The 25,964-nt window shown below is 45.2% G+C and overlaps 2 protein-coding genes across 2 annotated transcripts in view; both read left to right on the forward strand.

Annotated features, from left to right (window-relative positions):
* The window catches only part of LOC145504747 (NBPF family member NBPF20-like), a 532,650-nt gene that overhangs the window by 209,035 nt on the left and 297,651 nt on the right, over nt 1-25,964 (forward strand). Inside the window, exons 58-68 of the mRNA XM_081486053.1 lie at nt 14,005-14,056; nt 14,941-15,155; nt 16,386-16,437; nt 17,080-17,255; nt 18,508-18,559; nt 19,444-19,658; nt 20,889-20,940; nt 21,583-21,758; nt 23,011-23,062; nt 23,947-24,161; nt 25,392-25,443. Of these exons, the coding sequence (XP_081342179.1) occupies nt 14,005-14,056; nt 14,941-15,155; nt 16,386-16,437; nt 17,080-17,255; nt 18,508-18,559; nt 19,444-19,658; nt 20,889-20,940; nt 21,583-21,758; nt 23,011-23,062; nt 23,947-24,161; nt 25,392-25,443 (1,309 nt within the window). The remainder of the gene's footprint in view (nt 1-14,004; nt 14,057-14,940; nt 15,156-16,385; nt 16,438-17,079; nt 17,256-18,507; nt 18,560-19,443; nt 19,659-20,888; nt 20,941-21,582; nt 21,759-23,010; nt 23,063-23,946; nt 24,162-25,391; nt 25,444-25,964) is intronic.
* Nucleotides 1,743-13,133, forward strand: LOC145507830 (putative NBPF family member NBPF5). The gene is made up of 6 exons (XM_081495266.1): nt 1,743-3,477; nt 5,445-5,547; nt 6,603-6,817; nt 7,859-7,910; nt 12,575-12,920; nt 13,128-13,133. The coding sequence occupies exons 1-6, from the start codon at nt 3,300-3,302 to the stop codon at nt 13,131-13,133; spliced, it is 900 nt and encodes a 299-aa protein (XP_081351392.1). The 5' UTR covers nt 1,743-3,299.

The raw sequence follows: 25,964 nt of genomic DNA on the forward strand, positions 1-25,964 counted from the left end.
GTTTGTTAGAAGAAATTGATAAATACTCTAGACACCTAACAAGAAACCAGAAAGTTAGCAAGAGCATTCACTTTCAGGAGAGTTCGGGCCAATAGAGCAGTCACTGAGAGAAAAGATTCTTGAGTTGAAGGGAAGTGATCCCTTTGTGTCCTGGGATATGCTGCTAACTCAGTGGGGTGGGAAAGCAGCTGCCCACTCTTAACAGACGGGATTCTCAGGTGGGGCTAGTGGTAAAGAACCTGCCTGCTAATGTAGGACAGGCAAGAGACACGGTTTTGATCCCTGGGTCAGGAAGATTCCCTGGAGGAAGAAATGGCAACCCACTCCAGTATTCTTGCCTGGGAAATTCCAGGAACAGAGGAGGCTGGAGGGCTACAGTCCATAGGATCACAAAGAGTCAGACACGACTGAAACAACTTAGCACAGCACACATTCTAACAGACAGGCTGCTCTTGCCTCCAGATGGTGTCTGGTGTCCTGAAACACATAAGCACTCAGGGAGCCTTTAGAAGGGCCCAGCCATCACTTCTGCTATTGCTCAGTGCATAGAAATGGTTTTGTTGAAAAAAGGTAGGACTCTAGGAATAAAGTCAGGTCACAGAGAAAAAGAGGAGTATGCAATGGGACAATGGCAGGATAAAAACAATAGGTTTCTCCTACCTACAAAATGCAAAGCAATAGCTTACTTGCCTTGATAAAGCGTTGTTGTTTTTTTTTTTTAATTTTAACTTTGGTCCAATAATTTTTTTGAATGTACCTCTTCTACAGGGATGTTACCTTGAATGATTACGATGAAAGAAAGTATCATAATATGTGTGAAATGCCTGGCACAGTATTAGTCAGTGAACTGTACCTGTTATATACTTCTGTTAGCATGGCAAAATTCATCCCTGACCTCAAGGCAGTTACGTTTTGTGAGATTTTTTGGTTTCATCATATTTAAAATGAAGGAATTTGACACATTTCTATTTCCCCCACAGAATGTCAGGCCCCACAGCAACCAGAAAATAGATTTCCTTAAAGCCTTTGCTGAATCTCACACACCAAGTATCATTAAGCACTGTAGTTTGAGGATTGTGTGGGGGTGTGGGGAAGATACGCTTTCATAAGTAGCTGTTCCTGTTTTGTATCTTTTATCTTAACATGAACAGATGCTCAGTGGCTTGTTGTCACACCCATTTGACCCTCCACCCAGGTAGGACCAAGAGCTAAACTGAAGAGATGGATGCTACAGGGGTTCCCCAAGTCTCAGACTCACAAGACCCGGGTAGGAAGAGATGCTGAGGAAGTGAGGAGTTGGTTCAGGCCATCACTACCTGAGGGCCTGCCTGTCTCTCTTTCCTCAAGCTCAGCGTCTATGTCACTGAACACAATGCTTATGTTCACTGGGGATCATCATGATCCCTGACCTATGACCTTGAACTTAAGCATGCTCTGTTTTCGGAATACAACCACAGGTCAATGGCACGAGGAAAACTCAAAGGGATGGATCAAACAGTGTGCCACAAACACTGCTCTGGAAACCTGGCCTGTTCAATATGTGGCTGAACTGAATGGACACAGAACGAGAGCACAAGGCTGTCAAATCTTTCCTGAACAGAGAGGCAGCCCGTGTATTCAGTGGCTCAGTGGGAAAGAATCAGCCTGCAATGCAAGAGACACAGGAGATGCGGGTTTGATCCCTGGATCAGGAAGATCCTCTGGAAGAGGGCATGGCAGCCCATTCTGGTATTCTTGCCTGGAGAATCCCCATAGACAGAGGAGCCTGACGGGCTACAGTCCTGGGATCGCAAAGAGTCAGACAAGAATGACGTGACTGAGCACAAGCACACCATGTTTTCAAGGAGATACACATAAACTCTTTTAGTCATTTTGACAGCTTGGAAAGAGCGCTTGTGAGGCTACAATGAAATACATTGGTGAAAGTATGAAATGTAGTGTTTAGTAACATTTTAAAGAAAGAATCAAATAGAACAACCCAGACCCAGAGGAAGAATTTAGAAGGTAGGGATGTCAACCTTAAGTTTATTCTGAAACCAACATGCTGCCCAGTAAAGAGAAGAAATTGACATAACAACAGGATGCAGCAAAAGCATACTGAGTTGGGAGAGAAAATATTTTTAAAAATTATTTCTTCACTTAGTATTGTAGTCTGATTTGTATCCTACAGTTTTTAGGACACAGACTAAACTGGAAAAGACGCAGAGAAGAAGTTCATGACAGTCTACAGGTTTGACGTCCTTCACCTGGGGACAAGCCTTAAGATCTGTTTAAAGAGACGATGAGGTGATATGGTTTTTCCAGTAGTCATGTGTGCATGTGACAGTTGGACTATAAAGAAAGCGAGTGCCAAAGAATTGATGGTTTTGAACTGTGGTGTTGGAGAAGACTCTTGAGAGTCCCTTGGACTTCAAGGAGATCCAACCAGTCCATCCTAAAGGAAATCAGTCCTGAATATTCACTGGAAGGACTGATGCTGAAGCTGAAACTCCAATACTTTGGCCACCTGCTGGAAAGAACTGACTCATTTGAAAAGACCCTGATGCTGGGAAAGATTGAAGGCGGGAGGAGGAGGGGACGACAGAGCATGAGATGGTTGGATGTCATCGCCGACCCAGTGGACGTGAGTTTGAGTGAACTCCAGGAGTTGGTGATGGACAGGGAGGACTGGTGTGCTACAGTCCATGGGGTTGCAAAGAGTCAGACATGACTGAGCGACTGAAATGAACTGAACTGAGGTGACTTTATGACAGCCCAACAGATATGAAGACCTGCTGGCAAAGTATTTCTCCCATGAATATTTTTGTGCACAGAAGAATGAACAGTGGGAACTCAGCTTAGACAGTTTTTGGATAAGATAGGTCAGTGGTATCGGTACGTGTGTAGACAACCTAAGAGTGGCTGCTGAGGGCTTGGGTGCTGTCAGTGGTGGTGTTACAAACGGTCATGGCCTAGGCACCTGGAAGGCAGGGGCCGCCAAGATTCCGTGAACCCCTCCCCCTACCAGTTCTGTTATGGCAACTCCGGATGGTTACCTAGCACGCTGGGTACCCCCCCCCCCCTTCACTCCTGTCTGGGTCTCAGCCCCGCACAGGACCTTTGGCTCTGAGCTCTGGCATCTTCATCTTCTTTTTGCGGTTGAGAACCCTCTAGTTGTTCTCAACAGTAAGTTAGGAATTCCAGTTTTTGTCATCCCTCAGTGCTGATTAAGCCTATGTGATCTTATTTGTCTTTAACCCCCCCATATATTGGGTGTCTCCTTCCCACCTTGGCTTCTACCCGTTCTACCACATGTCACCATGGCAGTATGTGTTCCCCCTTTATCTGATGTGAGGGCAGAACGTACCCTCACGGAAGTCAACCAGGAGCTTCGGTTGCAGCTGGCAAAGTGCAAGCAGGACTTCAGAGACCTCACAGAGAAATTCCTCGTATCCGAAGCTACTGCTTACTCCCTGGCCAACCAGCTGCAGAAATACAGTAAGTCCTCGGGGTCATGGTCACCAAAGCAATGAATGATCACGGCCTTCCCTCTAAGAAAGTATAAGTCTCCAGGATTGGTCTCCTTTTCCCTTTGTCATTTTGAATTCCATTCTGACCACAATCCAGGAAAGGTAGGAGTGGCTCTTTTGCCTTCAGTTCCCTGAGGCTGGGAAAACTGAGGCACAAGGAGTGGAGGCACTTTTCCAAGTTTGCAGTGATGTCTAGGGTGAGATTGGAGTGAAAATACCAGACAGTGATTCCTGGTGCAGGCACAGGAGTGCCTGTGTGTCTCAGAAGCAAACTAAGCTGTGTTGACTGGAATCTTTTCTGTTCCGTATCTGACCCTGCATGCCTCTTGGCTAAACCCCTGCAACTAATGATCTCCATCCGTTCAAGGTTCCCTGATGCTCCACTGGCAACGCCCTGGGCTAGGTACACTGGGGTAAGGTGTGGTTAGACATTGTGAGAAGAGGGGGGATATGATTTAAAGGAGATTAAGGATGAGTCGGCTTCTCATTGAAACCATGGTCTGTGTGATGCCGTCAAGACAGAGACTCCCTGGTGAGAAGGAAGCCATGCTTTCTGAGTGTACAAGTTCTCCTTCTGAGTCCAAGAAAGCCATGTGACCCTCTGGCAAGAATGAAGGTGTTTCTGGTGAAATCAGACAATCTGTACTTTCCCCTCTGTCCCCACTTGAGCTGGTGCAACTTTGGTGATGCAGGTTGACCAGGAGTCCGGGGGACCCTGAGTGTGTGCTATAAGCTGTGACCAACATGAGGATGATGGTAAGTGGGGGGAGATCACCAGCCACAGTAAAAACCCAGGCAGAGTGTGAGGAGGCCCTCTGCACCCACAGTCAGCCTGGCAATGGGAATCATTTTTGCCTGTTCAGTAAGAGGGGCCTGGAGTAAGGAAAAGAAGTCATGTCCAGGGTACATGCACAACAAGGGGATGAGAGGAATCTTGACAACTTGTGTCTGTGTCACTTTACTACAATCATTTTCAATGAAGCAATGAGGGAGTTAATGAAAAATGATTGACACAGAGACAAGAAAGAAGGAAAGCCTACTATTTAAGAAAGTGAAATGATGAGCTTTGGGCAAAGGACAAACTCAGTATTATTTATACCGCTCCTTATGATAGTCACAAAATTCTAAGAAAGAAATTGTGAGGCTGGTGAAGAAGAGATGTCTCACCAGGACCCTGGTGTGGAGGTCACCACAGCACAGTGTGAAAGACATGGACTCTGGGCCAGGTTTCCTGGGCTCACATCCCTGTTGGGAACCTTTCTGTGTCTCTGGTTCCTCCTCTGTGTGTGTGGTGTTGTAATAGTAACTAGGGTTTTCGTTGTAGTGCATACTGAGTAAATCTGACAAAGCCCTGACAATAGTGCCTACTCAGTGTAAATACACGTAGTTCATAGTTCTACTGTTCCTAATAACACAGACTTTCTCAGTGTTTGGGCATATCTCTTTCACGTCCTTATGATTTCATGTATTCTATTTCACACAAGTATGTCCAGGTGAGTTTTACACCTTGAGACGCGTGTTCATTATTGAAATCCCAGCAGAAGGGAACCATCAGTCCTATAGTCCTAGGAGCCTTCCCAACCACACAGGGATCGCCAGCCCAGGCCCCTGCTCAGTGTCTCACCTCAGAGGCTGCAGGTCTTGGTTCAGTGGCCCAGGATTCAGGGTCATTCTCAGGGGATGTGAATTCTGACTTTGTCAAATGGCAGTTCATCTTGTCTAGTTACTTTCTGTGTCTTGGAGCTTCTCTTTCTTCAGCTCTAAAATGGGGAGTCACCTCGGTTCAGATGCTAAGGAATCAGATGTGGCAATCTCTCCATAGAGACTGGAAAAAGAGTTACCTCCACCACTAAGGTGGTCTGTCCTCCTCCCTTGAAGACAGTGACCACAGCAGCAAGGCCAGCTTTCCCTGAGGCTGTGTCTCTCTTTCCTCAGAGTGTGGAGCATATAACGACATTGTTGAATCCGTGCTGGGGGAGAAGCTGCCATTTGAGGTGCCGAGGCCGGCAGAGAAGCCAACACTTGATGAAAGGCTGAGGTAAGGAGGGCAGGAATGTTCATGGCAGGCACAGGGCACAGTCTTATCAAATAGGTGGAGAATACCAGTTGGTGAATTATGGACTCCAGTTGTTATTCAGGAAGGAATTTACTTTGCTTTTCAATCAACTATTGCCTTGAATCTCATCATGAAATTCACTACATTCAAGTGAACCAGTGGCACTTGGCTCATTCACAATGTTGTGCCATCGGTACCCTATTTGCCTTTAAACCACACCCCCCTCCTGCCTGACTCCATCCTGGAATGCTTTCTTCACCCTGTCATGCTTCTGTTCTTTCCAACTCACCCCGGATATACTTGTCCACACTCTATATCTGGCTGTGTGTCATTCACTGGACAGTACTTTGTGTTGCCAGATTAAAAATACAGAAACTACTTTGTGTATTTTTTAATGCAAATGGGCATGGCCGAGTGAGGAACTGGAGAGACATCGTCATGATGCAGATTTAGGAAGACATTGATGCATGCATGTGCACTCAGTAGTGACTCTTTATGACCCATGGACTGTAGCCCACCAGGCTCCTCTGTCCATGAAGTTTCCAGGCAAGAATATTGGAGTGGATTGCCATTTCCTTCTCCAGGGAATGTTCCTGACTTAGGGACCAAAGCTGCACCTCTTGTGTTTCCTGAATTGTCAGTCAGGTTCTTTAGCAGCTGAGCCACCAGGGAAGACAGTAGGATATCTTTACAGAAGGACAAGATGAATGGAATGTCACGGAATCTTACAGGAGTACTTTCTGATAGAGAAGAAACCTTTGTTTACCTTCTTTCTCTTTGACATAGGCCAGTCATCAGATATGGAGTAGGAAATGGCAACCCACTCCAGTATTCTTGCCAGGATAATGCAATGGGCAGAGGAGACTGGTACACTATAGGGGTCGCAAGAGTCGGACACGACTGAGTGCCTGAGCCAGTCATCAGATATGTGCCAGAATTCGGTTTAAAGGTCTCCTTGGGGTTGTTCTCACAGAAATCCCTAAGTGTCTTTCATCTAACTTTTTGCCTTTTACAACTGTGTCTTCTGTTCCACCTAGGACTTGTGAGATCCTAATTCGAAGTCAGGCACGAGAGCTGACCCAGTTACGGCAGACACTACAGGATGGGAAAGATGACTCCGTCCTGCTCAGGCAGCACCTCAAGGACCTCCTCACCCACAATGACCTGGACAAGCACCAGGGGCAGGGCTTCCGAGAGAGCCTGTCTGAGGGATACCGCCTGGCAGAGCGCCTTGCCTGCAAGCTCAGCCCAGGTGAGGGGGCCACAGACCCTGAGAGCACTGATCCTTTCCTAGGTCCCCAGTTGGTGAGATGAACAGCTCCAGTACGAATGTTGATCAGCTTTCCTGGTTCGTGTCCTCTTTGGGGCTTTGTAGGAGCAGGATTGTCTAAGTAAGAGGACAATGGAGAAATGCACAGGGTGGAGGTCATTATATCCCACTTGTCGGCTTCCTCCCTGATGGACCATGGCCACTGAGGCAGGAGGAAACATCCAGCCAGCATTAAAGCACAAAAAGATGGAGGTGACAGGAGACAGCTTGTTAGAGTGAATAGAGCCCTAGAGGAAGCTTGGAAGTTCCCAGGTTCCAGGCTGAGTGCTGTGTTTATCAATATGTGAGAACGATTGCTTTTCCTTATGTTAGTAACTCTTCTCATCTGTAAACTGGGTGAAATAATCTATTGCTAGTAGCTATAGTGATGAAATTTGGGAATATTTACAAATACACTGCAGAAAAAAGAAAGCCCTTCACTTTGTGGTGTTGGATAAGGTACGTGATGGAGTTGGTCTTGGTGTTGGGCAGATGGAGCACTTTCCATAGAGAGGCTTTCCCAGATAATACACAAAAGCCACCTTGAAGAGCCAGGATGTTCCCAGATGGAGGGCTGTGGGACATGGTTGTTCTCCTTAGAGAAAGGAGGGCATCTTGTGAGACCTGAGAAGGTCTATAGACGCCGTGTCTTTGGCAGAATTTGTGTCAGGATGGATGATACATTTGTAGAAGTGGAGATGGAAGGTGGACAATGTGAGGTGATATCAGGAAGAAAAGACCATTTAAATGATTGCCCAATTTCAAGCAGAAGGTGTCCTGAGGATGATCTACCAGTTTAGAAACACACTGCCTGTTGGATCAGAAGTCCATGCTTGGGCAGTTGTTTAAAGACAATGCATTAAAACTTCCATACAGTACTAATTCGTACATAGATATTTATGACTCTGTGACCATATGAGTCCCTGTGTTTGTGATGGGGGAAGTGACTAGAAGCTGACTGGATATTTCTGATTTTGTTTGCAGAAATTTGTGAAGACGAAGAGGCTGAACAAGCACAAGAAACACTAACCCCCAGGTAACAATTAACTATCAGTCCAGTTCAGCCACTCAGTCATGTCCGACTCTTTGTGATCTCATGGACTGAGCACACCAGGCCTCCCTGTCCATCACCAACTCCTCGAGTTTACTCAAATTCATGTCCACTGAGTTGGTGATACCATCCAACCCTCTCACCCTCTGTCATCCCCTTCTCTTTCTGCCTTCAATCTTTCCCAGCATCAAGGTCTATTCAAATGAGTCAGATCTTTGCATCATGTGGCCAAAATATTGGCGTTTCAGCTTCAAAATCAGTCCTCCCAATGAATATTCAGGACTGATTTCCTTTGGGATGGACTGGTTGGATCTCCTTGCCGGCCAAGGGACTCTCAAGCGTCTTCTGCACCACCACCGTTCAACAGCATCAATTCTTCGGCACTCAGCTCTCTTTATAATCCAACTCTCACATCCATACATGACTACTGGAAAAACCATAGCCTCGAGTAGATGGACCTTTGTTGGCAAAGTCATGTCTCTGCTTTTTAATATGCTATCTAGGTTGGTCATAACTTTTCTTCCAAGGAGTAAGCGCCTTTTAATTTCATGGCTGCAGTCACCATCTGCACTGATTTTAGAGCCCCAAATCTAAGTCTGCCCCTGGTGCCACTGTCTCCCCATCTATTTGCCATGAAGTGATGGGACCATACGCCTTCGTCTTAGCTTTCTGAATGTTGAGTTTTAGCCAACTTACTCACTCTCCTCTTTCACTTTCATCAAGAGGCACTTCAGTTCTTCTTCACTTTCTGCCATAAGGGTGGTGTCTTCTGCATATCTGAGGTTATTGATATTTCTCCTGGCAATCTTCATTCCAGCTTGTGCTTCAACCAGCCCAGCATTTCTCATGACGTACTCTGCATATAAGTTAAATAAGCAGGGTGACAATATACAGCCTTGATGTACTCCTTTTCCTGTTTGGAACCAGTCCGTTGTTCCATGTCCAGTTCTAACTGTTGCTTCCTGACCTGCATACAGATTTCTGAAGAGGCCTGTCAGGTGGTCTGGTATTCCCATCTCTTTCAAAATTTTCCACAGTTTGTGGTGAGGCACACAGTCAAAGACTTTGGCATAGTTAATAAAGCATAGGTAGATATTTTCCTGGCACTCTCTGCTTTTTCGATGATCCAACAAACTTTGGCAATTTGGTTTCTGGTTCCTCTGCCTTTTCTAAAACCAGCTTGAACATCTAGAAGTTCACGGTTCATGTATTCTTGCAGCCTGACTACGAGAATTTTGAGCATTACTTTACTAGCGTGTGAGATGAGTGCGATTGTGCAGTAGTTTGAGCATTCTTTGGCATTGCCTTTCTTTGGGATTGGAATCAGACCTGACCTTTTCCGGTCCTGTGGCCACTGCTGAGTTTTCCAAATTTGCTGGCCTATTGAGTGCAGCACTTTGACAGCATTATCTTTTAGAATTTGAAATAGCTCACCTGGAATTCCATCACCTCCACCAGCTTTGTTTGTAGTGATGCTTCCTGAGGCCCACTTGACGTCACATTCCAGGATGTCTGGCTCTAGGTGAGTGATCACACCATCTTGGTTATCTGGATCATGAAAATTTTTTTGTATAATTCTTCCGTGTATTATTGCCACCTCTTCTTAATATCTTCTGCTCTGTGAGGTCAATACAATTTCTGCCCTTTATTGAGCCCATCTTTGCATGAAAGATTCCCTTGCTACCTCTCATTTTCTTGAAGAGATCTCTGGCCTTTGCCATTCTATTGTTTTCCTCTCTTTCTTTGCACTGTTCATTGAGAAAAGTGTTCTTATCACCCCTTGCTATTCTCGGGAACTCTGCATTCAAATGGGAATATCTTTCCTGTTCTCTTTTGCTTTTTGATTCTCTTCTTTTCACAGCTATTTGTAATGCCTCCTCAGACAGCCATTTGGGTTTTTTACATTTCTTTTTCTTGGGGATGGTCTTGATCCCTGTCTCCTGTACAATGTCACAAACCTCTGTCCATAGTTCATCAGGCACTCTATCAGATCTAGTCCCTTAAACCTCTTTCTCACCTCCACTGTATAATCATAAGGGAGTTGATTTAGGTCATAGCTGAATGGTCTAATGGTTTTCCCTACTTGCTTCAATTTAAGTCTGAATTTGGCAATAAGGAGTTCATGATCTGAGCCACAGTCAGCTCCCGATCTTCTTTTTGCTGACTCGATAGAACTTCTCCACCTTTGGCTACAAAGAATATCAGTTCAGTTCAGTTCAGTTGCTCAGTAGTGTCCGACTCTTTGGGACCCCATGAACCGCAGCACGCCAGGCTTCCCTGTCCATCACCAACTCCCAGAGTCTGATTTTGGTGTTGCCCATCTGGTGATGTCCATGTGTAGAGTGTTCTCTTGCGTTGTTGGAAGAGGGTGTTGCTATAACCAGTGTGTTCCCTTGGCAAAACTCGATTAGCCTTTGCCCTGCTTCATTCTGTACTCCAAGGCTAAATTTGCCTGTTAACTGCACGTGTTTCTTGACTTCCTACTTTTGCATTCCCGTCCCCTGTAATGGAAAGAACATCTTTTATGGGTATTAGTTCTAGAAGGTCTTGTAGGTCTTCATAGAACCTTTCAATTTCAGCTTCTTCAGCATTACTGGTCGGGGCATAGACTTGGATAACAGTGATATTTAATGATTTGCCTCGGATAGGAACAGAGATCATTCTGTCGTTTTTGAGATTGCATCCAAGTACTAGCTTCTGGACTCTTTTGTTAACTATGATGGCTACTCCACTTCTTCTAAGGGATTCGTGCCCACAGTAGTACATATAATAGTCATCTGAGTTAAATTCACCCATTCTAGTCCATTTTAGGACGCTGATTCCTAAAATGTTGGCATTCACTCTTGGCATCTCCTGTTTGACCACTTCCAATTTGCCTTGAAACACGGACCTAACATTCCAGGTTCCTATGCAATATTCTTCTTACAGCATCAGACCTTGCTTCCCATCACCAGTCACATCCACAACTGGGTGTTGTTTTTGCATTGACTCCATCTCTTCATTCTTTCGGAACTTATTTCTCCACTGATCTCCAGGAGCATATAGGGCACCTACCCACCTGGGGAATTCATCTTCCAGTGTCCTATCTTTTTGCCTTTTCATAGTGTTCATGGGGTTCTCAAGGCAAAAATACTGAAGTGGTTTACCATTCCCTTCTCCAGTGGAGCGCATTTTGTCAGAACTCTCCACCCTGACCCTACACGGCATGGCTCATAGTTTCATTGAGTTAGACAAGACTGTAGTCCATGTGGTTAGATTGGTTAGTTTTCTGTGATTGTGGTTTTCAGTCTTTCTATCAGGAGCTGGTAACGTGTAGGGAAAATGTGGACAGGGTCACAAAAGAACAATAAGTACCTCAAGAGAGTCACATGCCAGATGTAAGTATAAGCACAACTGCAGCTGGGATTCATTTACTTCGCTCCACCCACATGGAAATGTCCCTGTAACTTGGTTGTCTGCTGTCTCTGTGCTACGTGTATGTATGACCCAAGGTGAATGCAGCACCCTTAGGATTTCCTTTCCACACAGAGAGTATCTGTTCTCTTCTAAAGGAAGGCCAAGTGAGATAAATATCTATTTCTACACAGGTGTTTTAGAGCCTTGCAAGGAAGGTAACTAGCAACAGAATTAGTAGAGAAGCAATTAGAAAAATGAAACCGCAGGACAACTGTGCAAAACAAAATTGGTTTTCCTTGACAATAGTAAGTGAAAGCGGCCTTGCAGGCCTTTGTGTTCCTAAAGAGAAGGTAGAACATCTCCGAGAGTCTATCAGGCTTTAATATCTGTATTCGGTTCACTGTGCATGCTCAGTTGCTCAGTTGTCTCTGAATGTTTGTGACCCCACGGCCTGGAGCATGCCAGGCTCCTCTGTCCATTGCTTTTTCCCATGGAGAAGACTGGAGTGGGTTGCCATTTCCTTCTCCAAGGGATATTCCTGGCCCAGGGTTCGAAGCCGCATCTCTGCATTGGCAGGCCTCTTTACCACTGAGCCACCGGGGAAGCCCTTATTCACTTGACTGCTGCTGCTGCTGCTAAGTCGCTTCAGTCGTGCCCGACTCTGTGCGACCCCATAGACGGCAGGCCACCAGGCTCCGCCGTTCCTGGGATTCTCCAGGCAAGAACACTGGAGTGGGTTGCCATTTCCTTCTCCAGTGCATGAAAGGGAAAAGTGAAAGTGAAGTCGCTCAGTCGTGTCCGACTCTTAGCGACCCCATAGACTGTAGCCAACCAGGCCCCTCCGTCCATGAGATTTTCCAGGCAAGGGTACTGGAGTGGGGTGCCATTGCCTTCTCCGATTCACTTGACTACTTCACCTTATATTCAACATGGATTAGGACCCGGGGGAAGCACTTGGTGCGAAGTTCGTTTGTGCTTCCTGTTCCTGAAAGTCCCATCCTGGGATGGTTGAATCTCCTTCCTCATCAGAGGTTTGTGGCCGGAATGTAGGGTACCTGCTTGTCTCCCTCTGCCATCCCCAGACTGACACACTCCACTTCATATGAGAGAGGACAGCTCCTTCTGTCTGTAAGGGGCCTGCTCTTTTACTCTCTGTGACCACTCCCCATGCCTCCTGTCAAAAGCAGCCAGAATGGCTTGGGGTCAGATCTTCTCCATTTAATTTTCTCTCATTCCTTTCCCATCTGGCACAGCATGGAGCTGCAGGAGGCTGAAAAGAAGGAAGTGCCTGAAGAATCCAAGGATGAATGTGCCTTGATGCCTTCAATTTTCCAAGGAAGTTCTGACAGCCCCCAGCCTCGCAGTGATGATACATTGAAATTTAATGAACTAGAAGTAGACCTTGGTCCAGATGGAGCCGCTGGTTGCTCTCATGCTAAAGAAGATGAAATTCCAAGCAATATCTCAGGTAGCCCCCATATTATTTCTCCTCACAAGCCGAGTAGACCAAGGAAGGTCATCTCTAAGGACAGGTTGTATAGACACATCTTAGCTGAAACCAGGGAAACGGGACTATTATGCAACACAGACATCTGGTGGGTCAGGGAGCTCTCATTCATTTTTTGGCTCCGGGCTTGTCTCTGTCACCCTGACCCCAGTATCAGGCATTTGACACAAAGCGCTTGTGACAACTCTCAACCACCTCAGCTGGAAATCCACAGGAGGTGTCTGTCAGAACTCGTTTGGAGCCAGTGTGTTGTTCCCCGCAATGAGTTAAAATTTTGTCAATGTTCTTGGCCTCTCCAGAAGTGATGACAGACTTGCCTCTTTATAAGGAGAGGTGATTTCCATCATGTGTTTTACTGCGCTCAGCCCCAGTCTCCCTTTTCTCGATGTTGGCAGGTCTTAGCTAAGATGGTATCTGACACCAAGACAGACACAACTGTCCCATTGCCTTGCTTGGATGTTTCCATGAAGTAAGGCTGGGCTCTGGCAGTTCCTCCAGCTTCAAATGGTCATGGTTTCTGTGTAGCACCAAAGATTCTTTTTGATTTGAAGGTTAATAGATTTCACTGGGCTTCCCTGGTGGCTCAGATGGTAAAGAATCTGCCCGCAATGCAGGAGACCCAGGTTCAATCCCTGTATCATGAAGATCCTCTGGACAAGAGAATGGCACCCACTCTAGTATTCTTGGGTGGAGAATTCAATGGACAGAGAGGAGCCTGGTGGGCTATAGTCCATGCGGTCACAAAGAGACCGCCACTACTGAGCGGCTAACGCTTTCACAATTCACCCATCACTCTAGTCTCAAGTATAAATTCCTCTAAACCATCAACAACCACATAGTCTGATGGGACCAAGCAGCACTATAGAAATAATTCTAGAAAATAACTCAGCTCATTTTCTAGCATCTCTGTGGAAAATACATTTTTAAGTGCTTCTACAGACTCAGAACGAAGGCTGTTGGGAGAGATACCAGATCAAGCAGCAAATTTCCTCGATGGGTCTGGAAGCAGTCCAGTCTAATTCTCATACGACTTAAGTGTCCTAGAATATCTTTGCTAAAGAATTATGTTCTTGCAATTAGAATATTAAGGTCCCTGTTGTATATGTGTTTCCTGAGTAGATATGTGTGAGATCTGATTTGCTTCTCATGACCTGCTGTCTCTGAATTTCCTACTAGACAATGAAAACGATCACAAGCAAGTGAGTGGACAAGAGCTCTCATTTCCCAGGTAATTTGAAAATCTGTGGGCTGTGAATGTCAGTGGTGACAGCAGGAGACCTCAGATCCAGAGAAAAATAGAAAGTACTCTATGTAACTCTCTCATCTATTCATGCAGCAGCAAGTGTCTCTTTAGTAGTGTTGTCTATTTATGTTTCACAAGTTTGTGCGTTTCAGTTTTTCAATCCTTCAAGTTTAGTAATGTACAGTGAGTTGTCCCAGGTGAAATAACTAAACCTGGGAATTCCTGTATTCGTGTGTTTTCTCCTGAGTGGTTAAAGTAGGGTGAGAGCCTATGGGTCTTACACTGGTTTGGCATCAGCATGTTGGTAAATATTTGATTTCAAGGGAGGAAAATCGAACGATATTCATATTACAACAAAATATTGAAAAAAATAGTTCTTGAAGGCAGAATATCTAGTCTATACCTCCTTTTTCTCCAACTCTGAAAAACTGATCTTGAAGCTATATTTGTGCCAAGAAATATTTTAAAATTGAATGGAATAGAGTCCAAACTCAAACACATCTTTAACTTCTTAAAAGCTGTGTTCACTTGGACACAGGATATCCAGATCAATACAATCTGTGCAGAAAAGTCTGAACCACTGTCCCTGCCTTCTGTGTGTGCTGGGGGTGGTGACGTTAGCATGTAGGGAAAATTCCATCTCCTCCTTCAACCGCTGGTTGTGTGCCCAGTGCCCAGAGAACCTGCTGTCTCTCTCCTACCCCATGGCACCCACACTCCACTCCACATCAGGAGGAGTTACTTCCCTCCTTAAGGGGACTGCCCTTTTGCTTTCTGTGAGCAAACTCAATGCCTGTCATGAAAACCAGCCAGATAGCTTGGGGTCGAATCCTCTTAATTTTCTGTCATCCCTTCTCCACCTGACACAGCGTGAACTTGCTGGATGTTGAAAAGAAGGTGGTGTTCCAGCAATCCCAAGATGAATGTGTTTCAGTACCTTCCACTCTCCAGGAAGGTTCTGCCTGCAACCAGCCTTCCAGTGATGGAAAATTTGCATTTGATGAAGAGAATGTGGAGTCTGCCATGGATGGAGCCTGTGGTTGCTCTCATGCTGAAGAGGATGAAATTTCGACTGGTCTCCCAGGTAGTCTTCGATATATCTGTTAGTCTACTCTGGGAGAATGATCCCGTTTGATAGACCCTATGCTTCCATACTGAAGCCTGATTTGAACCAGACTCTATAGTTGCATTTAAAATGAGACATTCTATGAATGAACTTTTCTAAGTTCCCTGTCATGGTTGTCCCTGGGGTAAACCACTCTACCCAAGGTGGTCCAGCCAGACTCACATGAACCTTAGCAATTGTGGCACAGGAGGTACAAAGGCTTCCTAATTTTGAATGAACCTCTTATCTCACAGGAAATGCTTTAATTGTCATTTCTGGGTAATGTCCCTGCGTTCCTACACCTGTCCAAGGCTTTTTGCAGTCTTGTTTATTTCTTTGGAGATGTCACGACTTTCGTTCACGTCTGTCAACCCATAGCCTCTCTCTTTTCCTTGGACTTATCTTGTTCGAAGTTTCTGATAGCAGAAGGTAATGCGCACTGTCATTTTTTGGTATGTTTCTCTGAGGTAACGGAAAAGGCAATGGGAACCCACTCCAGTACTCTTGCCTGGAAAATCCCATGGATGGAGTAGCCTGGTAGGCTCCATGGGGTCGCGAAGTCCATGGGGACACGACTGTGCGACTTCACTTTCACTTTTCACTTTCATGCATTGAGAAGGAAATGGCAACCCCCTCCAGTGTCTTGCCTGGAGAATCCCAGCGACGGGGGATCCTGGTGGTCTGCCGTCTATGAGGTCGCACAGACGGACACGACTGAAGCGACTTAGCAGCAGCAGCAGCAGCTCTGAGGGAAGACAGGGCCCTGGAACTTCCCAACCTGATGAATGGCCTCTGTTTGCAGCTTTGAGATTCATTTGACTTGATGGTGTGTGGATTCCACTCCCATTTAATCTCAGTGTGAAATCACTTATCCCATTAATAAACAACATTTCAGATGAAAAAAGCCTGAGTATTATAGCAGGCTGAGGATATAATTAAGTTGTTCCCCAGGAACTGTGGGGAAAAGGATATATTTAGCTGTTTGCACAGACTGGGGATCAGGATACTCTGCCGATGACATATCATATCAAGGAAATTTGTCCAATGGCTCAAGAAGGAAACCCAGTGCCTTCTTCTGAGGCTCATTCTAGGGCCTCCTGGATTATTTCTGTCTCAATAGCCTGTTACCACATTCTGAAGATAGGCACAGGATTGGGCGTTTTGGAAAGGCATTTGCCTGACATAACTCTTCTGTTAATTTCTTTGCAGAAAACCAGAATGGTCACGATGACCTGAAAGGAGCAGCGGTTGTGGCCCCGAGGTAATTTTGAATATCTGTGGGCTCCTGTACAGTGATAACCTCTGCAGACCTCTGATGCGGGGAAAGACAGAAAGTGCTGAATATATTGTGTCGTCAGTTTTGCCCACCACTATTATTCTTTTTCATAATGTTCTCTGCTTTCACTGTGGTACTTATATTGTTTCCAATTTCTTATTTACTGGTCAAGTTTCAAACCCAAGTCAGTCGACCCAGGTGAACTAAGTCAGAGTGATTTTTTTGCACTCAATTTTTATATCAGGTGTGGTTTCTAGAGTGAGATGCATATCTGCTATATGTTTGGTGTTAGCATGCTGGCATGTGTGTCATAGTAATGTCAATGCCATGTAAGTGGAAGTGTGAAAGCCACTACTCCGTGTCCCTGTATGTGAGGCGTGACTGTACCATCACAGAGAAATCTGTCTGTTCATCAGCCTGTTATTTGGTCAGACCACTGAGCACCTACTGCTTTTTCTCTCTTCTGCCCCTGTAAAACCACGCTGTGTCTCACACACAAAACAGAGTTTTCTCCCTGTCATGGATCAGACCCTTGGCTTCACCACTCAAACATTCCATCAAAACCAGATAGGACTGTACAGTTTCTGATAAGTCTTGGCTTAGTCTTTTGCCGTCCCTCCCCACCAGGTTCAACAGACAGCTGCCACAGATGATAGAGAATGGAGTCCCACAGGACTCTCTAGATGAACACTACCTGACTTACTCAGTTCTTCCTGACCTGTCAGACTCCTTCTGGCCTTATCGGAGCAATGCCATCTTCTCACCTGAGGACGTGGATGTGTCTTATGCTCGGGATGTAACCAGTGAGTATTTTCTTGTGATAGAACTCCACCTATATGCCCAGGTAGACTCTGTACGCTTCGTACTCCCCACCTCTGCGGTGCTGAGGTTTGTCATCCCTGTTGGAAGCGCTGTAGACAGTGATTTGGATGAGACTCTGTGGTAGAGTTTTAAGTACAGACATCAGGTGGGTCAGGGAGCTCTCATTCATTTTTTGGCTCCGGGCTTGTCTCTGTCACCCTGACCCCAGTATCAGGCATTTGACACAAAGCACTTGTGACAACTCTCAACCACCTCAGCTGGAAATCCACAGGAGGTGTCTGTCAGAACTCGTTTGGAGCCAGTGTGTTGTTCCCCGCAATGAGTTAAATTTTTGTCAATGTTCGTGGCCTCTCCAGAAGTGATGACAGACTTGCCTCTTTATAAGGAGAGGTGATTTCCATCATGTGTTTTACTGCGCTCAGCCCCAGTCTCCCTTTTCTCGATGTTGGCAGGTCTTAGCTAAGATGGTATCTGACACCAAGACAGACACAACTGTCCCATTGCCTTGCTTGGATGTTTCCATGAAGTAAGGCTGGGCTCTGGCAGTTCCTCCAGCTTCAAATGGTCATGGTTTCTGTGTAGCACCAAAGATTCTTTTTGATTTGAAGGTTAATAGATTTCACTGGGCTTCCCTGGTGGCTCAGATGGTAAAGAATCTGCCCGCAATGCAGGAGACCCAGGTTCAATCCCTGTATCATGAAGATCCTCTGGACAAGAGAATGGCACCCACTCTAGTATTCTTGGGTGGAGAATTCAATGGACAGAGAGGAGCCTGGTGGGCTATAGTCCATGCGGTCACAAAGAGACCGCCACTACTGAGCGGCTAACGCTTTCACAATTCACCCATCACTCTAGTCTCAAGTATAAATTCCTCTAAACCATCAACAACCACATAGTCTGATGGGACCAAGCAGCACTATAGAAATAATTCTAGAAAATAACTCAGCTCATTTTCTAGCATCTCTGTGGAAAATACATTTTTAAGTGCTTCTACAGACTCAGAACGAAGGCTGTTGGGAGAGATACCAGATCAATCAGCAAATTTCCTCGATGGGTCTGGAAGCAGTCCAGTCTAATTCTCATACGACTTAAGTGTCCTAGAATATCTTTGCTAAAGAATTATGTTCTTACAATTAGAATATTAAGGTCCCTGTTGTATATGTGTTTCCTGAGTAGATATGTGTGAGATCTGATTTGCTTCTTATGACCTGCTGTCTCTGAATTTCCTACTAGACATTGAAAACGATCACAAGCAAGTGAGTGGACAAGAGCTCTCATTTCCCAGGTAATTTGAAAATCTGTGGGCTGTGAATGTCAGTGGTGACAGCAGGAGACCTCAGATCCAGAGAAAAATAGAAAGTACTCTATGTAACTCTTTCATCTATTCATGCAGCAGCAAGTATCTCTTTAGTAGTGTTGTCTATTTATGTTTCACAAGTTTGTGCGTTTCAGTTTTTCAATCCTTCAAGTTTAGTAATGTACAGTGAGTTGTCCCAGGTGAAATAACTAAACCTGGGAGTTCCTGTATTCGTGTGTTTTCTCCTGAGTGGGTAAAGTAGGGTGAGAGCCTATGGGTCTTACACTGGTTTGGCATCAGCATGTTGGTAAATATTTGATTTCAAGGGAGGAAAATCGAACGATATTCATATTACAACAAAATATTGAAAAAAATAGTTCTTGAAGGCAGAATATCTAGTCTATACCTCCTTTTTCTCCAACTCTGAAAAACTGATCTTGAAGCTATATTTGTGCCAAGAAATATTTTAAAATTGAATGGAATAGAGTCCAAACTCAAACACATCTTTAACTTCTTAAAAGCTGTGTTCACTTGGACACAGGATATCCAGATCAATACAATCTGTGCAGAAAAGTCTGAACCACTGTCCCTGCCTTCTGTGTGTGCTGGGGGTGGTGACGTTAGCATGTAGGGAAAATTCCATCTCCTCCTTCAACCGCTGGTTGTGTGCCCAGTGCCCAGAGAACCTGCTGTCTCTCTCCTACCCCATGGCACCCACACTCCACTCCACATCAGGAGGAGTTACTTCCCTCCTTAAGGGGACTGCTCTTTTGCTTTCTGTGAGCAAACTCAATGCCTGTCATGAAAACCAGCCAGATAGCTTGGGGTCGAATCCTCTTAATTTTCTGTCATCCCTTCTCCACCTGACACAGCGTGAACTTGCTGGATGTTGAAAAGAAGGTGGTGTTCCAGCAATCCCAAGATGAATGTGTTTCAGTACCTTCCACTCTCCAGGAAGGTTCTGCCTGCAACCAGCCTTCCAGTGATGGAAAATTTGCATTTGATGAAGAGAATGTGGAGTCTGCCATGGATGGAGCCTGTGGTTGCTCTCATGCTGAAGAGGATGAAATTTCGACTGGTCTCCCAGGTAGTCTTCGATATATCTGTTAGTCTACTCTGGGAGAATGATCCCGTTTGATAGACCCTATGCTTCCATACTGAAGCCTGATTTGAACCAGACTCTATAGTTGCATTTAAAATGAGACATTCTATGAATGAACTTTTCTAAGTTCCCTGTCATGGTTGTCCCTGGGGTAAACCACTCTACCCAAGGTGGTCCAGCCAGACTCACATGAACCTTAGCAATTGTGGCACAGGAGGTACAAAGGCTTCCTAATTTTGAATGAACCTCTTATCTCACAGGAAATGCTTTAATTGTCATTTCTGGGTAATGTCCCTGCGTTCCTACACCTGTCCAAGGCTTTTTGCAGTCTTGTTTATTTCTTTGGAGGTGTCACGACTTTCGTTCACGTCTGTCAACCCATAGCCTCTCTCTTTTCCTTGGACTTATCTTGTTCGAAGTTTCTGATAGCAGAAGGTAATGCGCACTGTCAGTTTTTGGTATGTTTCTCTGAGGTAACGGAAAAGGCAATGGGAACCCACTCCAGTACTCTTGCCTGGAAAATCCCATGGATGGAGTAGCCTGGTAGGCTCCATGGGGTCGCGAAGTCCATGGGGACACGACTGTGCGACTTCACTTTCACTTTTCACTTTCATGCATTGAGAAGGAAATGGCAACCCCCTCCAGTGTCTTGCCTGGAGAATCCCAGCGACGGGGGATCCTGGTGGTCTGCCGTCTATGAGGTCGCACAGACGGACACGACTGAAGCGACTTAGCAGCAGCAGCAGCAGCTCTGAGGGAAGACAGGGCCCTGGAACTTCCCAACCTGATGAATGGCCTCTGTTTGCAGCTTTGAGATTCATTTGACTTGATGGTGTGTGGATTCCACTCCCATTTAATCTCAGTGTGAAATCACTTATCCCATTAATAAACAACATTTCAGATGAAAAAAGCCTGAGTATTATAGCAGGCTGAGGATATAATTAAGTTGTTCCCCAGGAACTGTGGGGAAAAGGATATATTTAGCTGTTTGCACAGACTGGGGATCAGGATACTCTGCCGATGACATATCATATCAAGGAAATTTGTCCAATGGCTCAAGAAGGAAACCCAGTGCCTTCTTCTGAGGCTCATTCTAGGGCCTCCTGGATTATTTCTGTCTCAATAGCCTGTTACCACATTCTGAAGATAGGCACAGGATTGGGCGTTTTGGAAAGGCATTTGCCTGACATAACTCTTCTGTTAATTTCTTTGCAGAAAACCAGAATGGTCACGATGACCTGAAAGGAGCAGCGGTTGTGGCCCCGAGGTAATTTTGAATATCTGTGGGCTCCTGTACAGTGATAACCTCTGCAGACCTCTGATGCGGGGAAAGACAGAAAGTGCTGAATATATTGTGTCGTCAGTTTTGCCCACCACTATTATTCTTTTTCATAATGTTCTCTGCTTTCACTGTGGTACTTATATTGTTTCCAATTTCTTATTTACTGGTCAAGTTTCAAACCCAAGTCAGTCGACCCAGGTGAACTAAGTCAGAGTGATTTTTTTGCACTCAATTTTTATATCAGGTGTGGTTTCTAGAGTGAGATGCATATCTGCTATATGTTTGGTGTTAGCATGCTGGCATGTGTGTCATAGTAATGTCAATGCCATGTAAGTGGAAGTGTGAAAGCCACTACTCCGTGTCCCTGTATGTGAGGCGTGACTGTACCATCACAGAGAAATCTGTCTGTTCATCAGCCTGTTATTTGGTCAGACCACTGAGCACCTACTGCTTTTTCTCTCTTCTGCCCCTGTAAAACCACGCTGTGTCTCACACACAAAACAGAGTTTTCTCCCTGTCATGGATCAGACCCTTGGCTTCACCACTCAAACATTCCATCAAAACCAGATAGGACTGTACAGTTTCTGATAAGTCTTGGCTTAGTCTTTTGCCGTCCCTCCCCACCAGGTTCAACAGACAGCTGCCACAGATGATAGAGAATGGAGTCCCACAGGACTCTCTAGATGAACACTACCTGACTTACTCAGTTCTTCCTGACCTGTCAGACTCCTTCTGGCCTTATCGGAGCAATGCCATCTTCTCACCTGAGGACGTGGATGTGTCTTATGCTCGGGATGTAACCAGTGAGTATTTTCTTGTGATAGAACTCCACCTATATGCCCAGGTAGACTCTGTACGCTTCGTACTCCCCACCTCTGCGGTGCTGAGGTTTGTCATCCCTGTTGGAAGCGCTGTAGACAGTGATTTGGATGAGACTCTGTGGTAGAGTTTTAAGTACAGACATCAGGTGGGTCAGGGAGCTCTCATTCATTTTTTGGCTCCGGGCTTGTCTCTGTCACCCTGACCCCAGTATCAGGCATTTGACACAAAGCACTTGTGACAACTCTCAACCACCTCAGCTGGAAATCCACAGGAGGTGTCTGTCAGAACTCGTTTGGAGCCAGTGTGTTGTTCCCCGCAATGAGTTAAATTTTTGTCAATGTTCGTGGCCTCTCCAGAAGTGATGACAGACTTGCCTCTTTATAAGGAGAGGTGATTTCCATCATGTGTTTTACTGCGCTCAGCCCCAGTCTCCCTTTTCTCGATGTTGGCAGGTCTTAGCTAAGATGGTATCTGACACCAAGACAGACACAACTGTCCCATTGCCTTGCTTGGATGTTTCCATGAAGTAAGGCTGGGCTCTGGCAGTTCCTCCAGCTTCAAATGGTCATGGTTTCTGTGTAGCACCAAAGATTCTTTTTGATTTGAAGGTTAATAGATTTCACTGGGCTTCCCTGGTGGCTCAGATGGTAAAGAATCTGCCCGCAATGCAGGAGACCCAGGTTCAATCCCTGTATCATGAAGATCCTCTGGACAAGAGAATGGCACCCACTCTAGTATTCTTGGGTGGAGAATTCAATGGACAGAGAGGAGCCTGGTGGGCTATAGTCCATGCGGTCACAAAGAGACCGCCACTACTGAGCGGCTAACGCTTTCACAATTCACCCATCACTCTAGTCTCAAGTATAAATTCCTCTAAACCATCAACAACCACATAGTCTGATGGGACCAAGCAGCACTATAGAAATAATTCTAGAAAATAACTCAGCTCATTTTCTAGCATCTCTGTGGAAAATACATTTTTAAGTGCTTCTACAGACTCAGAACGAAGGCTGTTGGGAGAGATACCAGATCAATCAGCAAATTTCCTCGATGGGTCTGGAAGCAGTCCAGTCTAATTCTCATACGACTTAAGTGTCCTAGAATATCTTTGCTAAAGAATTATGTTCTTACAATTAGAATATTAAGGTCCCTGTTGTATATGTGTTTCCTGAGTAGATATGTGTGAGATCTGATTTGCTTCTTATGACCTGCTGTCTCTGAATTTCCTACTAGACAATGAAAACGATCACAAGCAAGTGAGTGGACAAGAGCTCTCATTTCCCAGGTAATTTGAAAATCTGTGGGCTGTGAATGTCAGTGGTGACAGCAGGAGACCTCAGATCCAGAGAAAAATAGAAAGTACTCTATGTAACTCTTTCATCTATTCATGCAGCAGCAAGTATCTCTTTAGTAGTGTTGTCTATTTATGTTTCACAAGTTTGTGCGTTTCAGTTTTTCAATCCTTCAAGTTTAGTAATGTACAGTGAGTTGTCCCAGGTGAAATAACTAAACCTGGGAGTTCCTGTATTCGTGTGTTTTCTCCTGAGTGGGTAAAGTAGGGTGAGAGCCTATGGGTCTTACACTGGTTTGGCATCAGCATGTTGGTAAATATTTGATTTCAAGGGAGGAAAATCGAACGATATTCATATTACAACAAAATATTGAAAAAAATAGTTCTTGAAGGCAGAATATCTAGTCTATACCTCCTTTTTCTCCAACTCTGAAAAACTGATCTTGAAGCTATATTTGTGCCAAGAAATATTTTAAAATTGAATGGAATAGAGTCCAAACTCAAACACATCTTTAACTTCTTAAAAGCTGTGTTCACTTGGACACAGGATATCCAGATCAATACAATCTGTGCAGAAAAGTCTGAACCACTGTCCCTGCCTTCTGTGTGTGCTGGGGGTGGTGACGTTAGCATGTAGGGAAAATTCCATCTCCTCCTTCAACCGCTGGTTGTGTGCCCAGTGCCCAGAGAACCTGCTGTCTCTCTCCTACCCCATGGCACCCACACTCCACTCCACATCAGGAGGAGTTACTTCCCTCCTTAAGGGGACTGCTCTTTTGCTTTCTGTGAGCAAACTCAATGCCTGTCATGAAAACCAGCCAGATAGCTTGGGGTCGAATCCTCTTAATTTTCTGTCATCCCTTCTCCACCTGACACAGCGTGAACTTGCTGGATGTTGAAAAGAAGGTGGTGTTCCAGCAATCCCAAGATGAATGTGTTTCAGTACCTTCCACTCTCCAGGAAGGTTCTGCCTGCAACCAGCCTTCCAGTGATGGAAAATTTGCATTTGATGAAGAGAATGTGGAGTCTGCCATGGATGGAGCCTGTGGTTGCTCTCATGCTGAAGAGGATGAAATTTCGACTGGTCTCCCAGGTAGTCTTCGATATATCTGTTAGTCTACTCTGGGAGAATGATCCCGTTTGATAGACCCTATGCTTCCATACTGAAGCCTGATTTGAACCAGACTCTATAGTTGCATTTAAAATGAGACATTCTATGAATGAACTTTTCTAAGTTCCCTGTCATGGTTGTCCCTGGGGTAAACCACTCTACCCAAGGTGGTCCAGCCAGACTCACATGAACCTTAGCAATTGTGGCACAGGAGGTACAAAGGCTTCCTAATTTTGAATGAACCTCTTATCTCACAGGAAATGCTTTAATTGTCATTTCTGGGTAATGTCCCTGCGTTCCTACACCTGTCCAAGGCTTTTTGCAGTCTTGTTTATTTCTTTGGAGGTGTCACGACTTTCGTTCACGTCTGTCAACCCATAGCCTCTCTCTTTTCCTTGGACTTATCTTGTTCGAAGTTTCTGATAGCAGAAGGTAATGCGCACTGTCAGTTTTTGGTATGTTTCTCTGAGGTAACGGAAAAGGCAATGGGAACCCACTCCAGTACTCTTGCCTGGAAAATCCCATGGATGGAGTAGCCTGGTAGGCTCCATGGGGTCGCGAAGTCCATGGGGACACGACTGTGCGACTTCACTTTCACTTTTCACTTTCATGCATTGAGAAGGAAATGGCAACCCCCTCCAGTGTCTTGCCTGGAGAATCCCAGCGACGGGGGATCCTGGTGGTCTGCCGTCTATGAGGTCGCACAGACGGACACGACTGAAGCGACTTAGCAGCAGCAGCAGCAGCTCTGAGGGAAGACAGGGCCCTGGAACTTCCCAACCTGATGAATGGCCTCTGTTTGCAGCTTTGAGATTCATTTGACTTGATGGTGTGTGGATTCCACTCCCATTTAATCTCAGTGTGAAATCACTTATCCCATTAATAAACAACATTTCAGATGAAAAAAGCCTGAGTATTATAGCAGGCTGAGGATATAATTAAGTTGTTCCCCAGGAACTGTGGGGAAAAGGATATATTTAGCTGTTTGCACAGACTGGGGATCAGGATACTCTGCCGATGACATATCATATCAAGGAAATTTGTCCAATGGCTCAAGAAGGAAACCCAGTGCCTTCTTCTGAGGCTCATTCTAGGGCCTCCTGGATTATTTCTGTCTCAATAGCCTGTTACCACATTCTGAAGATAGGCACAGGATTGGGCGTTTTGGAAAGGCATTTGCCTGACATAACTCTTCTGTTAATTTCTTTGCAGAAAACCAGAATGGTCACGATGACCTGAAAGGAGCAGCGGTTGTGGCCCCGAGGTAATTTTGAATATCTGTGGGCTCCTGTACAGTGATAACCTCTGCAGACCTCTGATGCGGGGAAAGACAGAAAGTGCTGAATATATTGTGTCGTCAGTTTTGCCCACCACTATTATTCTTTTTCATAATGTTCTCTGCTTTCACTGTGGTACTTGTATTGTTTCCAATTTCTTATTTACTGGTCAAGTTTCAAACCCAAGTCAGTCGACCCAGGTGAACTAAGTCAGAGTGATTTTTTTGCACTCAATTTTTATATCAGGTGTGGTTTCTAGAGTGAGATGCATATCTGCTATATGTTTGGTGTTAGCATGCTGGCATGTGTGTCATAGTAATGTCAATGCCATGTAAGTGGAAGTGTGAAAGCCACTACTCCGTGTCCCTGTATGTGAGGCGTGACTGTACCATCACAGAGAAATCTGTCTGTTCATCAGCCTGTTATTTGGTCAGACCACTGAGCACCTACTGCTTTTTCTCTCTTCTGCCCCTGTAAAACCACGCTGTGTCTCACACACAAAACAGAG

This window comes from Giraffa tippelskirchi, chromosome 5 (assembly GCF_054371585.1).
Source record: "Giraffa tippelskirchi isolate mGirTip1 chromosome 5, T2T-mGirTip1v1.2.pri, whole genome shotgun sequence".
NCBI classification, from domain to species: Eukaryota; Metazoa; Chordata; class Mammalia; order Artiodactyla; family Giraffidae; genus Giraffa; species Giraffa tippelskirchi.

Excerpts from the sequence above, each read along its gene's own strand:
- LOC145507830 (XM_081495266.1), top strand. The coding sequence starts at position 3,300 with ATGGCAGTATGTGTTCCCCCTTTATCTGATGTGAGGGCAGAACGTACC. Across the intron at positions 5,548-6,602 it reads ACACTTGATGAAAGGCTGAG|GACTTGTGAGATCCTAATTC; the intron begins GTAAGGAGGGCA and ends TGTTCCACCTAG. Across the intron at positions 6,818-7,858 it reads TGCCTGCAAGCTCAGCCCAG|AAATTTGTGAAGACGAAGAG; the intron begins GTGAGGGGGCCA and ends TTTTGTTTGCAG.